Here is an 18098-nt window from a genome sequence, read left to right on the forward strand (position 1 = left end):
AGGAGAAATTAAAATGCATGAAAATCACAGCAGCATAAAAATAGCAAAATGTGAATTATTTGGGGATGAATACTGAGAGTACACAGCTACCCTCTTTACAGAGCACTTTCGAGAATTATTTACTTCATTACAATCCTATCATCCTCAATTAGTGTATTTGTCACTTCTACAACTTCCCATGATGCTTTCTCAGTAAGAATTTATTAATATTTTGCATTCAAATAAGAACATTTATTCATGAACCAGGAGGCTGAAAATATTTTGAGACAATGGGACCAAGATATCAATAAATGTTTACAAATATTCTTCATGTTCAACTCAAGATGGGTTTGTTCTATTTTTTACATAGGGGATGACAACCAATTTCTCTGGACAGTCAGGAGAAGAATAGCATTTCCAGGATCTAATCGGTAGTACTGTTGAGCAAATTACCTTAATTATCAAGACCTTGTCTGTCTCATGAATAGAATGAGAAACCTGGACTAATTTGGGTCACTTAAGGTTCTTAAACCAATCACATTAAGCGCCCTCCACAATTCTAATTTTGCTTCAAGTCTAGGTCTCAGTCTTCTAAGTTAGGAGAAGCTGAAGGTTTAACCCAGCAAGAGGTAACTCTAGCAGACACCAAAATATAATAACCTCTGGGTCGTATTACTTCTAAGGACATGTTCTGACCATACACCTAGGGTGCTGGGCTAGGTGGTGATGGCTTTAGGGAAATTCTTGGTTTTTGTTGTTGTTGCTGTTGTTGTTGTCACCAATTCCCATAGAACACCTTCCAAAGTCCCCTAGTCTTATAGAAGACTATGTACCTCCCCCCCCCAAACGTTCCAGACCCAAATCATCTCCCCTGCAGGCAGTCTTCTCTTCTCTGATGACTTGTTATTCTAACAAGCCTGCAAGCAATACTTAACTACATTTAAAAAGCTATTTTTATCCTTTGCTCTCTTCTCATTGTGGTGTTGCTAAATGTCCCTCATCTGAACGCTTGGTCGCCAACTGTTGGCGCTGTTTAGGGGAGGCTGTGGAAGGTTTAGGTGTAGATCCTCACTGGGGAATGTGGGTTAGGAGGGCAGGCCTGGAGACTTTATAACCGAGCCTTACTTCCTATGTAGTCGCTGCTTGGTTTCTGCTCCCTGGCTAAAGACAGGAAGACCAGCCACCCAGGAAACTCCAGCAGTTCTTCCTTTTATGACAAGATGGGCATTGCCCAAACTACAAGCCGAACAAACCTTCCTCCCTTAAGTTGCCTTTTGTCTGGTAAGTTGTTGCAGAAGAAAGAAAAGTAACAGATACAGTAATAATCCCTGAAGTAGTTGCCTGGGAACACATCATGGGTTTTGGACAGGGGGTTGTTGGTGTTATGGGGGGGGGTGCTGTTTTGTTTTGTTTTTTTTTTAACCCTACATTTAATGAAAAGGGCCTTATGTACAGTAATATCAAATAATAAACTTTACATATTTCTTAGATAAGTTGCAATTTATACAGTCTACTCTACCATGAAAGCAATAATCATACCCCATATTTGCAGAAAAGTACATGGCAAAATTATCCTTTGAAAATTTACAAATAAATATAAAAATAAATATAAATAAATATGGAAGCATTCACCTCCTTCCCCCTTTAAGAGAACATTCTGGGCTTAGGGCTTAGGGGGAGTCGTCCATCAATAGGCCAGGGAAGGTGGTGTTTATAGGTAGACAAGGAGCTAAGAAACCAATGGTAGTCAGCGAGGAGGTAAAAGGAAAAACAAAAGTTGGAAAGAAAAGCAATGGGGTTAAAGAACTAGGGCTGCAACCTCATGTTTCAAAGACATCCTTGCATAGCCTCCTAAGCAATCCTCTACATCCTGTCTTCTCACTCAGCCTTGGCCCTCTACTCTTGACATCAAAGCTCTTCCCTACTGTTTTCCCACAATGCAGATTCCCATGTATTGCCTTCTTAGACCTCTCACTCCCTGGTGTGGGAACTTTGCCTCCATTCCAGACAGCAGCAGCAACTGGGATGCTCCTGTGCCCTTCTGTTTCTATTCTCCTCTCAGCAGAGTAAGGCCCAAAGTGTGCCTAACCAGCCCCGTTGACATTCTCTATAGCTCTCCCTTCGGGGTCCTAGTGGGGCGTAACTTTTATTATGATGGGGTGCTCAGAAAGGCCTTGGGTACCTGGTTTCCCAACGTTTCCTTCTAAGCTGCCCTACAACAGTGGGGCTGGCACAGGTGCTCGATGGGATCAAGGAAGCTTCTAGAAGCCCTGCAGAATGTGTGGGTTTGGCATGTCGCATATCCTACTCATACTCACAATAAGATTAGTGGCCGTACAGTAATAAACCCACATCATTGCCTTTTCAAATAAAGGTAAGCTGACGACATACAGTTGGAGTTTTCCAAGATTACAACCTACTGAACTTTACAGTCATGCTGTGATTGAGGTTTCCATGTTCCTCCCTTGTTATTCTTAAAGAAAACCGGAACTTTGTGCCGTCTCATAACCCCATCACACCTGGTATCCACAGAGGACCAACAGCCAGGGCTGAGTGATCTTGGGATGCAGGACAAAGCTATCCTGCCCCAGAAATTATATGAAAAACAACAGTATGTTCTCTTAAAGGGGGAAGGAGGTGAATGCTTTCATGTTTATTTATATTTAGTTTTATATTTTTATTTTTTTATTTTTATAATTACATTTATTTAGTGGAACACCTTCTGAGCCCCTGAGAAATATATAGGCAAACTTAATGAATTAAAATGGTAATCTAACCTTTAGGAAGAGTCTCTAAATGCATGAACCAGCTTCAGTGGACTGTTCCAAATGAAGCTACCTTGACAGACTTGGAGCTGAACATGCTTTTAGGCTCTCGAGTTGCGAGCTTGCTGTCCGCAAAGATGGATTACAGGCATTCTGTTCATGTTGGCCACAGTAAATTCTTTTTTCTTTCCCCTTTTTACAACCAAAGATGCTATTTAAATAAGGCTGCCTCTGTATCTCTCCCTGAGCAAGAGGGGCTGACTGCCAGTCATCCTAATGGCTCTCGGCTACTATAGGGTTGGGTGGATAGTGAGCGGCTTAGTCCTTGGCTTTAGTGCTCTGTGCATCCAAACATATCGGGGTGAACCTGTACACTTTTCCTCCTCTGAGAAGCTTGACTGTCTGCAAACAAGTGAATAATATAAATACATATAACGTATTTATAATATAGATATTACATATAATTTGTATTATTTGTATTACAAGATATATACTGCAATTATATATTATAATATATAATAAAACTATATACATGTAACACAAATATATGTAATATATATAAATATGTACATAAGTATATTTATATAATATAAATATAAATTAATATAAACTAAACATCAGTCCCTTCGTTACAGACAGAGGAGAGAGCTTTCTGCATATATGACTACCCCCTTAAGAGAGTGCTTTCTTTTAGCTTTGGAGATGCTATCACATAAAAAGTGGTTCAATACTGGCATCCTGTGGCCAGAGACATTCATCAGATCTTTAAAAAATCTCACTTCCTAAGGCTCGGGACACTCTCTGACTGTGCCAACCAGCCTTGCACCAGTATCTCTGCACAACAATGATGTCTAGTTACAACTTCTGGAAATAGCCCCGGCACGGTGCATTTTAGTAGACTTGTCACATTTTCCCAGGGTTACTCTATTCACACATACTAAAGTTAAAGAAAAAAACAAAACAAAACAAAACATAAAGACTAGAGAATTTCACCAGGCGAAAAAAACATGATATTAAACTATTGAACCAACTGCTCTGGGCAAGGCTCTCCTGCCTCCAAGCTCACGTGGAGTTTTCTCTCTAACACAAAGTATGTCTTTGGGGAAGGGTCGGGTACTACTGGAGGACTCTCTGGTTTCATCTGTGTGTTTTGTTTTGGCCGAAGGCTAAGAAAATACTTGCTTCTGCAGCAATAAATATTATGAATTTTCTTTATCTTACTACAAGAACGCTGCCTAAGAGGAAAATCAAACAGAATTACAAAGGACTGCTGTTTTTCCCCCTATCTTTTCAAAGCGTCTGTAAAGATAAAGAGCGGCAATGATCACAGTTTAAAGCAGAGCATTCTGCTGCATCGCTGGTAAGAGTTAACAGCGTCCCTGAACCAACAACCACCCTGGGTTTCTTCCACCACAGCTCCTTCCACAAATGGCTAATGCAGTGGCCTTGGAGATATTCAAAGCATCATCAGAGGAAGAAACACAACAAAAACTCCAAAAGGACCCAAGCACAGAAGGGCAACAAAGAAAGATCACATTTGAAAATGTCTGATCTGAACTGACAGGGTGGCCTGGAGCCTGCCTGCGGTAGTGAGAGGAAAGATGGCTAGAACTGCCTGACTACACAGGGAATTTCAGAAAACCATCTAGTTGGGACAACATGATGAACTTGCCCTTTGTTCTCCCCAACCCTACCTCAAAGGCTGCTGGCTCTTCTAGGCCTTAGGCTTTCTACCATGCTCAAGACCTCTCCACTGCTTTGGTGTGATATTTTGTAATGGGATGAGGATCTAATGCAGTGAATCTTGATGTCCAGGAAATGTGAGTTCAAATTCTAGATGTCATGCTCCAAGTCCGTTATACCTAATTCTAAATTCTCCTTCTTGCTGAGCCATGGCTTCCTCACCTGGTCGTGGGAAACAGAATCTGGGACATGGGTCCTCAGGAAATCTATCTGAGCTAGTGAAGGTGGGGAAAGAGCTCATGAGCTCTCCTGACAACAGGGCACTTCCAAAGCCACCTTCTGACCAAGTGACCTTCCATGTTTCCTCCTGCACACCCTAACAGGCTACCACTTTGAGCTAGTGTTTCCTCTTTCCTGCTTTGAAAGTCCTCATGGTCCTGCTAACAGGACCCACCTTCAGACATTCCTCAACTCTTATTCCTGTCCCTAAAGGAACCACCATGTCTTTCCCGTGTCTTCAGCCTCAAGCCCTTCTCTTCCATCCTCAGTGCCAATGGCTGAGTTCTAGTCCCAGCTCTTTTACTTATACCCACGTGGCTTGGAAGAGTGGCGTGAATTTTCTGGGGATGTAACTCAAAGTCTACACAATATAGACAATGGCTTCTACTACTTAAACGGTTGTTGGGAGAAAGTGGTCACACGTGTGCAAACATAGAGAACCCACACAAGAAAGATGCTACTCTTGATTAGGTGTTGTTGTTGTTGTTGCTGTTACTAAAATCCTCTTCAGGTCATCTTTTCTAGTGAGGTAGCATTACAGCCATGATGTTTAAGACATTTGCTAGCTAGACATTGAAACCTCACACCCCAACAAACCTTACATCATTGGTTAACTTAATGTTACGATAGTCACTCAACTGCATTCAACCAAGGAATACAACCATTATGTCGCTAAGGGATTCAAAAGAGCAGTGGGCAGCACTGAAAAACTACCTAAAGAAGCTATCCTTCCTCTAAAATTCCAATGACTAAGATCACCAGAATCCAATACCCCACCGGGCTGCAGTCATCCTTTCCCATCCTTCTCTCCACATTGCCGTTACATTGCCGTAATACGGGTTAACTGACCATTGTAGCAATCATAGCTTTAGTGTTTAACAGATGTATATTAGCTGTGTACAGCTTTATGGGTTTTCTACAACACAGTATCTAGTTAGGGCCAAGATGTTCAAAAGTCTTACCTGACAATCGTCTGAACCACTTGGGTTTCTTGTCCCATACAATGAAGAGGTAATACGCCGGGACCCCAGTCAAGGTGATAAGGAAGCCAACCCCGGTGCTAAACGGATCCGAGTAAAGGGAGAGGACAACCATGAAGAGGCAGGTGAAGGAGAATAATGCTGGGATGAACAGAGGCACCTGAAACACAGCCAAAGGAAAACAACTTCATGACAGTGCAAGACACTGGGGTGGAGGGCGTCGGTCATGTGACCGGGTCATCACAGAGCATGTGTTAGGTAGGTGTAGTTTCTTAACTTGTTTTCAGACATGTGAACCGAGTCTTGAGCTAGGAGAGTGTGCTTCCTGGCGAACGCCCTACTCAAATTTCATTACTACTGAAGTATCAATGTGATTTACATTTTTCATCTTAAAAGATTGCTTCTTCGATCCTCACAATTAGAACCTGCTTTCACACAGAGTCAAGAGCACCAGTGGCTTTGCTACGTGTTAAAACCTTTCCGTGAATATTGATTTCCTGTTGAGAGTCACAATGAGACTCAATGGGAATAGAGCAGGCCAACTCCTAGTCAGCAGCTAATAAAGATGCTGTAAGCAGGTGGCAATGAATACAATTAGAGGCAAATCCTGATAACATGACTGGCAGCGTTATCTGTGCTAAATCTAAAAAGCAAATAAATAGTGAGATCACACAGACCCATTGACATCTGAGACTGATGGCAGGGCTGCTCTCCAGCCTTCCTAAAGGAAACTGCAGGGAGAGTAAATGGTCCTCTCCTTAGTGCTAAGTGTTTCCTTTGGTATTTCATATTTCTTCAGAGCACTGGTTCTCAACCTTCCCAAGGCTGCAACCCTTTAATACAGTTTCTTATGTGATGATGCTGCCCAGCCCAATCATTGCTACTTCGTAACTGCAATTTTTATACTATTATGAATCATAATGTAAATATCTGTGTTTTCGATGGTCTTGTGTAACCCGGTGAAAGGGTCATTTGAACCCACAAAGGGGTTGCAGCCCAGTGATGGAGAATTGCCACGATAGAGTACACTGCCATGATGTTAACAAGTTACAATAAGGACTAAAATGCCTAATCCGTAAAGCAGCACCCACGGCTGAGTTTTTATCAATGAAGTATTCTTTCTTTCACAGCCCAGCTGTTTGCAACCATTTAGTATGAAGACAGGGGTATGCCACGCTCTGAACATACCCAAGCCATGCATGAAATCACAGTCTGAAGAGGATCTTTTAACACTTTCTGTTCTCAACAGATAAAATCGGTGACAAGTTCACTATATCATACTTTAAAATGCACATAGTTTCCCCCCAAGTAAAGTGGAACAGAAGGTTCTCCCTGCAAGAGTTAAATATTTTACTTTGCCGGACCCTGTGGCACCCAACCTCCCCATCGAGTTATGACAAAAAGAGGTCTAGGTATTAGAAGAGAGATTTATGTAAACCCATCAAGATGGCCGAGGTTACCTTGAAAGGACGATGCATATCTGGGCGTTTGTATCGAAGATAAATCAGCCCGGCGACTGCCAGGCCCATAAAAAGCCACCTGGCAAAACTGAGGAAATTCAGAAGACTGTAGAGGTCTCCGGAGAAGAGCATTATCATTGTCAGAGGATGCTGGGGGAGGAGGAGGAGGAGAGATACAGTAACCAAAGGGAACTAAGAGGGGACAGGTAATACAAACAATAACATCACCTCACACCACCAGTGTCCTGCCCAGTACTTATTTATAGTGCTAAGCTGTCACCCTGACCAAAGCCTAGGTTCCACAAACTTCTTTACCATATCCGTTCTTAGGCTGCAATGGAGCCTCCTTTGGAGGAGTCCGTCACTAGCCCCGCTTCAGTTGGGATTTTGTAAGAATGTGCTGTTTTGTTACTTTGTCAGTTCCTTCTTCTTTGGAAAGGAGACAGTGTATTTTCTGTTGGCTTGTTTTTGTGTGTAAGGGTGTCGTCTTCACACAGGTGCACATGCGTATAAATGCAGGGATGTTTGTAAATGCGCATGGAGGCCAGAAGACAATTTCTACCTTGTGAGATAGGGCCTCTCACTGGCCACGCAGGCTAGGCTGACCGGCCAGTGATCTCCAGGGAGCCTCCTGTCTCTGCCTCCCCAGTACTGAGATTATGAATGTAAGTCACCATACCAGCATTGGGTCTGAGGGACTAAACTCAAGTTCTCATGCTTGCCAAACTCGTAGCATGTACAGGTGTACCTTACCCAAGACATTGTATTTTCAAAGAATAAGAAGAAAACATGTCCAATCACTCAAAATCATCCAGAATCAATTAGTAAGTTGCCAATCATAAATATTAAATGCAGATAACTGGGAAAATCTAAGGAAGCTCTGAAGTGATTTCTGAAGTGCTCCTGGGACCCACACACAAGTGACAACCGTGTGAAGGTAAATCTCTTGGCTCCCTAATGCACAACATTGACCTTTTCCTACTCCGGGTCAACTGTCCCCTTGTGATAACTGCTTGTGAGCCTCAGGACCAGGGAAGAATAAACAGAGAAAGAGGACGTCAGAGCAGGAATCTGCAGCTGAAAAAGCCAAGGACAGCATGAAGGATAGCAGAGGCTTCACACGAAAGCCCTCTTTATGGAACAGCACATCCTGTTCCCACAAATGACGTTAGCTTCCAGATTGTGCACAGAGTGCGTATGTTCAAAAGAAATTTCAAGGAAACATTCTGAAACAAATTAAATGCATGGAGAAGAAAAAAAAATGCTCAATGCATCCTAGGGAGCTCTTGACAGCAGATTCTGGTTAAGAAAAAATGTTACTAAAATCAGAGGAGGGAAAAAAATGACTGTAGCATTGCCCAAGGGTATTTGAGAGCTCTTACACCTTTAACAGCCTTTTGTGTCCCACATTTGACAAATATCACCCCAGCCTAGAGAATTCCCCTGCTTCAATCTACATTTAGGGTTTTCCTTTTTTTCCTTAAGGTTTGCTCTCACAGGCCTCCTGGAGAAACATTTGGCTGTTTATGTCTTATCTATGCTTTAAATTACGTTGTATGAGAGGGACCAGGAGAGGGCCACAGATCATTTTTGCACAGTCTGCTTTCAGCTGAACTCTGAGACCAGAATTTAGATTGTATCCTTGCGGTTTTTCCTTTTCTTTCCTTTGAGGCTCTCCGCCAAGGAGAGAAACCATAGCCTTCATTTCCCTTCATACCTTACAAATTTCTGCAAAGGTGAAGCAGAAGTGAGGTGGGTCATATCCCAGGGCATCCGGTACACATCAAAAGCACGGAGTCAAAGCAAGCCAAGGCAAACATCTCTGGCCTCCCAAACACGACACACTGAGCACCAACCCAGTGGTGAATCAGGATGTCTGTTCCATCCCCTCCTTCCTAACCATTGTGTGAGGTTATATCTGCATGTCCTTGTTAATATGCATTACCAAAACAATAACAGCTGGCAGAGGAGTGTGCTTGTGGACGTGAATCATGGAGAGGATTTCCGGAAGGTGCCCTTCTCGAGATGCAACATAGAATAACCTGCAGGGAGAAGAAGGGTGAAGTTGACTACAGAATCAATCATTCAAATGGAGCAGTTCTTAAATCCCCAAAGCAACATGGATGCATCGTCCTCATGCTAGGCGTCTTGGCATTTCTCCTCTGGTCATTTGGGTTGTGCTTTGAAGACAAGGGGAAGATCTCATCCTAAGTCTCATTTCAGGACCTACAGAGTCTGGGAAATACCTTATATTGCTCTGAGGAAAAACAATAGAAATATTGCACTGAGTAGAGTTCTTCTTATATAGGAGTAGCTGGTGGCAAATTCAGTGCTAGATTGCTAGTGTCAGTCCAAAGTAGCACACATGCATTGCACATGTACACATATGTACATGCATGCAATGTTAACCTCTCTCTAAATTGTAACATAAATAGGCAAAAAAAGATTTTGGTACCAACGAACTAAGAAAAAGGGTTACAGATGGCAGGGTGGTGATTTCTGCTTTCGACTTTACTGTTTTCCGTGGCACCTTCACAAAAACAAAAGACTTTATCGCTAGAAATAAAGGCCATTATAAAACCCTGAAGACAGACTCTTCAAAAAAAAAAAAAAAAAAAAATGCAGCATGCCCTGCTCAGAGTGGGCTATGTGTAGACACGCAGCGCCCTCTACTGGACAGAATGAAACATGCTTCACCGGAATCTACTAGGAACTCGCATATCCCTTTAAAAACAACAGGTTCGGAGGAACTATTGCTTTTCTCTTTAAAAGTTATCCTTATCACATCCAATCTCTAAAACAGAAATGTGTTTCTGAAAATACATGAACTCGCTCACCTGGAGACAGCAAACACACCACCGTTCATGGAGCCGAAGCAGGAGAGGGCAACAAAGATCGGGACTGCTAATGAGAATTTTCCCAGCAGCCGCTCAGAGAAGGTCTGAGGAAGGAAAGAACGGAGCAAATTAATGCTTTCCCCGAAAGTGGAATAAAATGAAACAATTTAGGCCAAACTTGCTCTTTGACTTTCCATTAGCCTGGTGCTACGTGAATGTTTTATAATCCTTCTTTTTCGTTAGGGTCAAACTGACTCCCAAGACAATCATCAGAAGCGGGCACCATGGCATTGCTGTCTCAGACCTGTGGGCAAAGGTCTAAACAGTCGCCTTCTCTGTCCCTCCAAAGCAACGAGCCGTTTACAGACTCTTTATCAACTATCGCCTCTGGTAAGAGGAAGGGGCTTAGATAGGAAATTCTACTTTAAGGACAGAAATTGCTCTGCACAATCCCAAAAAGCCACCTTTGTATGAGGAGCACTAGACGTACACTCGTGAGTGTGACAGGTACTGGCCCACCTTGATGCTGGAGGATAAATCAGAACAATAGACAAGTTGACTATTTCATCATATGAGTGAGCCAGTCTGAAGGTTCTTTACCCGAGTCAGACCAGACCAGCTGAACCAGTTTATGGAGTCAGCCCTCCCCGACCCTAGGAGGCTGTCATTTCCTACCAGGGTTTCCTGTAAAATGCTAGAACACAACTCCAATCCTGACAAGTGACACAAAGCATAAACAAATGGTAGACAAAGTTCTAAGATTTTCTCCTAGGCACTCCTGCACATTTGTATAAAGGATGCTTTTTTTTTTTTTTTTTTTTTTGGTTATTACAGGATTTTTTTCTTCCCATTGTCCTTGATGCAGCTGGTGCTATGCAATTAACAGACCCCATTATGCTCTCCACAAATTAGGGCTGCCCTTTGCCTAGAAACGTGAGGCAACCGACCAGACACCCGGAAGCTTTGTACATTTCAAGGCAGTGGACAAAGCCCTTTTCATACTGTGACCTCAGATACAGGTTCGCACCACAGGAGGTAGCCATTCTCCGTGGGTGTTGCTGATAGGAAGTGATACTGTGTTAAAAGGAATTGTGTTTGGTGGATGGGAGTGTCTCTGGGTGTTTTTAAGTTTTCACCTTCCTGGCTTCCAGTTAATGAGTGCATTCTTTCTTCCCAGTTAAAATGTCTGAGCAAACACGAGTGAAAAGAAAAAGCAGTCTCATAACATGATCTTTGGACACGAATATAGTTCCAGTGTGAAATAATTTTGTGGAAAATCTTTGGAATTAGGGGGTTACAATGCACAGTCATCTCCAAGTGTTGCTGGAACATCTCTTTGTAACATCTCTTTAACATTTAATTGCCTACCTGTTCCCAAATTTATAAAAACCACCACAACACCACTATTCCAAGTCATGCTACAAATGGATGAATAGACATGGTCCTCCTGAAATTTCTAGAAAAATAATTTGGGGAGAGGATTCAAGTCAACATTTGAAAAGTTGATAACCAGAAATGAGAAGAGTGGATTATACTTTGCATATCAAAACTTGCCTTGATTTGCATTCAGAAACTCCGCCTGTCCTTAGAAACATGTTGGGAAAATACTCCCTCCTTGTAGGAAAGCCTTTTTAGGCAGCTTTATATAAAAATGCCTTTTAGGAGAATTAAAAAAAAAATAACAAAGAGCTCTCAGGGTAGAGTTAGCAGAATCTAAGTAGGGTACACTTTAAATCTTCAAAATATTATCATTCAGGTCAAGAAAAGATGACTAACTTCAAAACACTTTCTCCTGTAGGGAGCCATGATAAAGCAGAGTCCATCCTCGACTCATTAGCCTAAATTCTAACTGTGGGAACTGTAATGTTGACTTACCACCGCCACAGCGCTGGACTGCAACAGCTCCTCGGCGCTAATGGTTGTAAAATAGGCCACATTTGTCAGGACATAGCCAACTGTGATGATGGCCATAGAGATGCAGATTGCAAGGGGGATGGTTCTGAAATACACAAAGACATCGGGTCTGGGTCATCTCTCACATTTTCTGCTACCAAAGAATACAGAAGACTAGTTCCAGGGACTGATGTTGGCATATGGAAGAAAGAACATTTTATCAGAACAAAGTACCTTTGCAATATAATGAGATCCATGGGGGTAGGCATTCTGTATAACTTGTCTATTGCTCTATCCCCAAATATATAGGTCTACCCCATTCTTTACCCCATGAATGTTACTGCACTGCCGTGCTTTCCTCGAAATCACCAGGGAAGGCTTGTTAAAGCACGGGCCACTGAGCCCATCCCTGGGTTTCTGATTTAATGAGATCAGCACCTCTCCTGTGCCCCCATGTGATCCTGATGCTGTTGACCCGAGGACCACACGCCTTTCCACCATGAATCCACCACGCCGGCTGGACAGCTTTTTAAAGGGAGCCCTCCAAAGCATCTTTCGCACTCAGGGTTTTCCCGTGGGGCGGCTTGTGGTGCAAACAAATGAGCGCAGAGTTTTGGAGGCAGGAGGGTGGTGGGCTGTATCTGCCTTCGTAAAACGGCGACGGTAATAAGAATTGTGTACGTAAGAGAAGCGTTCACAGTAATGGCTGTGCATGGCCCTGCTGTGAGTTCAAAGGACTCTCAAGATAGCGACCATCTAATAAAGCAGCCGTGCAGATAATCCCATGAAATTAGAGGTGACATGCTGTGAAGTATGAACAACTGGACAGTGCTGACACTGTGCGGCCTCAAGAAGTACCCAGCACAAATGCAATCTTATGTCTTCATTTAATGCACTGGGAAAGCCAGGAAGCTAGTGACCCTCATAATTTGATTCCATGTTACCGATACACATTACTTGCTTAACATAATCGCCTCTGCAGACCCTTTCCAGTTCAGGCAACTTAAACCTTCAACTCCCTGCACAAAAGCTGGCCATTTTTTTTTTCCTGTAAAGCCATCCTGCTTCTCAGCCCTCATAGAGGCTTCACCCTGCAGGGTGCCACTAATGAAGACCTCAATATAATTTCTTCCGAGATGAAAATTCCATACAGAATCGGGAGGGGAGAGGCATGACCAACCTCACTTGCCAAGCTAGATGTGTTTAACACACTAAGTCCTAGCTCATTATACTGACCGGCCATATCTCCTGCTGAGAACAGGCTAAACCAGCTAGTCAGCAACTGCCATTCATTACGGCTGCTTGCAGCCTGACACTTGCCCTGATCCCCAAAGCCTTCAGCCCTGACCTCTAAATCCTGGCATCAGAACATGAAAGTACCAGATGTTCTCCATCCCCGGTGTGAAGAGGGTCCTGTGGAATTCCTCCCTTGAGCACCATAACAGATTCTGCTAGCCATAATTGATATGTGCTAAATTCAAATCAAAAAGGAAAAAGTCACCGAGCCAATGAAATACAAGGCAGTGAAGCAATTAAAGATGGATTCTATGGCTCTGGAACGGATAGCAATGCAGAGGGGTAAGAAGGGGGGAGTGAGGATTCCCCTGCCTAGCCGTTCACTGAATTATCTTGAACTTGGGATCTTTCAGCTTGCAAAGTAGCCCCACCTGGAGAGTACACACTCTCTGTAAAGGCAGACGGACGTACAGAGAAGGGGAGAAACAGACCCTCCACTCTTTCCAAGCACATGGTTGATTAAGGTATGTCCAGGTTCTATATTAATAACAACTGAATTGACCTTGCTCAGTGTAGCGAGATGACTAACTCATGCAAGAAAAGGAAATGAGGTCACACTACGTAATTCTGAAAAATAACAGAGAAATGCATGTGAAACTCGGGAATGTGGTCCTCCAGCATGGAACTCAGCCTCCTTCCCTGGCACCTTGAAGCCAGGCCCCTCTGCTCTTCTTGGTAGGAGTGTGTCTCAGTGGGGCTTTCAGTACCCTCGCAGAGAGCGGGCTTAACTTTCTCACTTAACCACTACCAAACAGAGCAGCAGCAGGTTCAGCCATTGGACTGCTCCCACCCACCCTACCCCACCCCTACCCCCACCCACCCCAATATTCTATTAAGCATTTTACATATCCACCCCCACTTTATCCTTGGAAATAGCTGAAAACCTAAGAACTATTTTATTTATGAAGAAATGGAGTCTTTGAGGTTTGAGTAACTGTCCAAGGATATACCCAGCTGGTAAGTGGAAGCCAGAATTCTGCTGTGTGCACGACCCAACTTAAAATCAGAGCATTTTAACCCTGAAGTATGTATGGCTTCCTCGGCTCTCCTAATGCTCATACACATTAAACTGTAGAATATTAAGCTGAAAAGGCCTTATCAAGAGTACATTTCTCACAGGTTTGCTATAAAGGGAGGGGAAATATTTAGAGATTGTTTATCATGTTTCTATAGAACACAATTGGTAATGCCAGGAGAATGTTCTCAGGTACTTCCTGTTTTTATGAAACAGGTCAGCTGTTGTTAGTTAGTTAGTTAGCTAGTTAGTTAGCTAGTTAAAAGGAAAATGTTCACTTACTGGGTTTCTCCAGATGTGTTTGTATATAAAAGGGAGAAGCATCAACATACAACAGCAAATAATTTGTAATGAGTTATTAAGAAAAATGCTTTGGAGCCAAATGTGCTAGGTAGCTCTTTGGGGCAGGGCGGGGGGGGGGGGCAACCAAAGGCACCTGAACTAAGAGTACAAAGGGTCAAAGGTTATATTGTGGAGCACAATAAAGCATGATTCTCTCTAAATAGATCAAACGAAGTCACGGGATCTGGAGACATCGTGGAAACAGAGCCACTAGCATTACCAACTGCCCTCGGGTTCCTTCCCACTTTGTGGGAAGAGGTGGGGGTGGCACAGATTTTGTGGTTGCCTGGGCATAAATAGCATCCTTCACAAAGGCGAGCAGCTGACCTGATCAGTGCTGGGCACCATGTGGTTAAGTCCTGGTTACAAGTATCAAAGCACAAGAACCACTGGGTGAGCCGATAAAAGCTATTAGGCCACGTCAGAGCGATCTTCCTGGAGGCTTTAGATGCAGAGGGCAGATAAGCATGTTTAGAAACCCAAGAGGAAGGCCAGCAGCACAGGAAAGAAAATTGATTAGAGGAAGGAGAGGAGAGGCCGTGGGTATATCAAAGCTTCTAAATTACTGCGAATTGGCCATCTGTCCTAAACACGCATCAGAAGCTTTAGCTTCGTGGTAAGTATGAACAGCGCACACCTGTAACCCCTCCGCTTTCTCGGGATGTTTGACCGTGTTTGTTATGATGAACAAAACACGAGCTGACTGAGAAGAATTCCTTCATCCTCAAGAGCCTTCCACCATCACGTATGCTTTTTCCGATTAATACGCAATAAGTACGTGTATCTGATATTTTTAGTAGTTGAAAGTTATCTTTATAAACATCTTTCCACTGCTCAATTTAAATTGGCATCTCTAACCAGGCTGGCACACTCAGAAGAGTATTTCATTCTTTGAGGCTACCAACCTGGAACTCTGAAAGGCCTCTCAGGAGATCCTTTCCATTTCTTGTGGTTATGGGTAATGGCTCACTTTTCAAAAATGATGGGTAGAGATCCGTCTTTTAGAAATCTGTGTAGCCTCTACCCCGCCCCTCACCCCCACAAAGACCACTGATATTGAAATGAAGGCATGGCATTTCAGATCTATGTGGAATGATACATAAAAATAAATAAAATTCTCAACTATATGTTTAAGTAGGAGTTAACATCTATATTCTTCTGGGCAGAGAAGCCAAGGCCCACAGAGGTCAGTTGCACAGACCAAGGTCACAGAAGCGGTGAGTGGAGAGCTGCAAGCCAAACCCAGCCCTCTCAATACTTCAAACTCCCAGAAAGTCTATCGCAATGGTATCTGGTATCTGGACTGTTTAGGGATGACTTTTGTTTCAACTTTGAGAACTGCAGGGCCCTGGTAAACCCATGGATACACAGTTCATATAAGTGATATGTTATCAGACCAACGGTCACACTACACATCATCATGTTTGTGTCTGTAACTACAAACCAGCAGCCACCGCACACGAAGAAGCTCGTAGGTGTGTTGTGGTTAAGCACCAGAGAGACCGTTTCCAGGAGTTCAATTTAACCAGAAGCTACTGCTGTAAAATCAGAATGAGCAAACCCCACTTGACACTCCAGCCATCCAAGAAAAACATCAAAGTTAAGGGAATTTTGCTACTCAGATAACCAGAGTAGTGTCCTGGTCATCTAAATTGAGGATGGTCCAAGGCTGTTTCATAACATGGACAAAATCTTCCAAGACCATTATGAATCAAGTGAGGACCTAGAACTCAATGACCTCGAAGGATGTGCTCTTCTGTTTGAGATGTGTAACTGGACATGGTGACAAACAATTCAGTTATTTAAAAACAAACAAAGCAAAACAAACAAACAAAAACCCCACCCACCTACTCCCCTATGCTATGGAACCTCCTAAGTGGTTCATGTTTCAACTTTCAATTTAGAATGCATTAATATTTCAATGTATAAATTTGGCATTAATGAAAAGAAAGAAAAAAAAACATCATGAATGATCAAAAAGAGCAAAAGAATGGCAAACATTGGAAACTAGTGTTTCCCAAGGATATTTTAGTCTGCTGAGAAAACAGGGGAGGGAGAGACTTTGCTCTTATGTAATTGAAATTCAGCCATGGTCCGTTTCAATATAAAGTATTTATAATCATATTAAATACCTTCCAATTCTAACTATTTATTTTAGAGACATACTTGTTTCAGATTTTCTCTATAGTGACCCTGCAGGGACTTTGAAAGATTTATATAAGGTTTTTTTCCCCACAGATTTGGCCGAGAAATAGTACAAACATCATTACCCCTGTCATTTAGATTCCCCAACTTTTTGTAGAGTTAACATTTATTTTATATTCACTGCTATGAGTTTTTTTAATTCTTCAGACTTGGGTCATGCATGGCCAATGAAATGTTAATAAGCTTAAACAGCTTACCACGTGTTTCATATTCATGATTCTATGTGCACATATTACTCACACATTCTGAGTCTTAGTCATAGCAATATCTTAAGCAACCTCTGGACGTTAGACTGCCTACTGTGGCTATGTACTCCCTCACACTCTCACCAGTGGGGCAATCATAACTGTCATCGCCAATTTTCCAATGTTTGAGTTCATATGCATCTATTTTTTCCAGTGATTTTTTTTGCTTCATTAACATTTAGTGTAGTGTGGCTGCATCTCTAGTTATCCATTAAGCATGGGGATGGGTTATTAAAAGGTACAAAAGAAATACATTTGAGTAGATGTAGCAAGCAACTGAGAAGGTGCTATTTGACAGTGGAAGAAAAACAACAACAAAAACTTATCAAGAAGAAAAAAATACCAGATGAACCTGTTTATGTTCTTAAAGGATTCATGTTCATGCCTAATGACCATTCTGGAGCCCAGCTGAACATGTCAACACAAGAAGCACATTGTGACAAAAGAGCAGACAATGAACCCACTGAGTTCAAGCCTATCTGTCCCCCACTTCTTGTGGAGCATAGCACGACTATGGGTGGCTGTGCTGAGACACTCCCAAGCCAGGCATTGTCTCATCTAAGCCTCACTTTTTGTTCTCTGAACCCATGCACAAAGAAGTCCATAAACAGAAGGAGAAGACAAAGGAACCTGGAAAGGAGACCTGAGAATTAACAGGCAAGGATTAAGACTGGAAGGCCACAAGTGGCTCAGGAGAAGTACACATATTGGAATTCGTAAGTAATGGGGGCACAGAAAGAGGCCAAAGGAAAAGAGCTAAAAACGATCAAGTTTTCCCCCAAACCTCACAGAACAAATGAAGGAGAACGCAAATGTATGACTCAGGAATACAGGGTACTAAGCCATCACAAACATAAATATAAGCATTTTATCCTGTAAATACTTTATTTCTTGTCCTACTCCCAGAATAAATTCATGACTAAATAAAATTATACAGCAAAATGTAGCGTGAGCATAAATTTTCATTTGCTTCCACTTTATACAACCTCAAAAACTTTGCATTATGTGCATCTCATTTTTCCTCATTTTCTGAAGATTTAGTGTGTGTCCTCTGGATACATTATAGTTATCTATATTTATCCTGAACAAACACAAGCATATTTTGGGCAAGCTCTAGTT

At 42.5% G+C, this 18098-nt stretch overlaps 1 protein-coding gene across 5 annotated transcripts in view; it reads right to left on the bottom strand.

The window, feature by feature from the left end:
- The window catches only part of Slc7a11 (solute carrier family 7 member 11), a 135649-nt gene that overhangs the window by 68375 nt on the left and 49176 nt on the right, over nt 1-18098 (bottom strand). For 4 of the 5 annotated variants that reach the window (XM_039102260.2, XM_039102258.2, XM_063281786.1 and 1 more), the window contains 5 exons: nt 11859-11982; nt 9984-10087; nt 9092-9188; nt 7147-7296; nt 5669-5846 (listed from right to left, as the gene is read on the bottom strand). In XM_039102260.2, coding sequence (XP_038958188.1) covers nt 5669-5846; nt 7147-7296; nt 9092-9188; nt 9984-10087; nt 11859-11982 — 653 coding nt within the window. Of the gene's footprint in view, nt 1-6; nt 3147-5668; nt 5847-7146; nt 7297-9091; nt 9189-9983; nt 10088-11858; nt 11983-18098 lie in introns of those variants that run through there. The other variant, XM_039102259.2, reaches the window with a different exon arrangement.

The sequence above is a fragment of the Rattus norvegicus genome, chromosome 2 (assembly GCF_036323735.1).
Source record: "Rattus norvegicus strain BN/NHsdMcwi chromosome 2, GRCr8, whole genome shotgun sequence".
Taxonomy (NCBI): domain Eukaryota; kingdom Metazoa; phylum Chordata; class Mammalia; order Rodentia; family Muridae; genus Rattus; species Rattus norvegicus.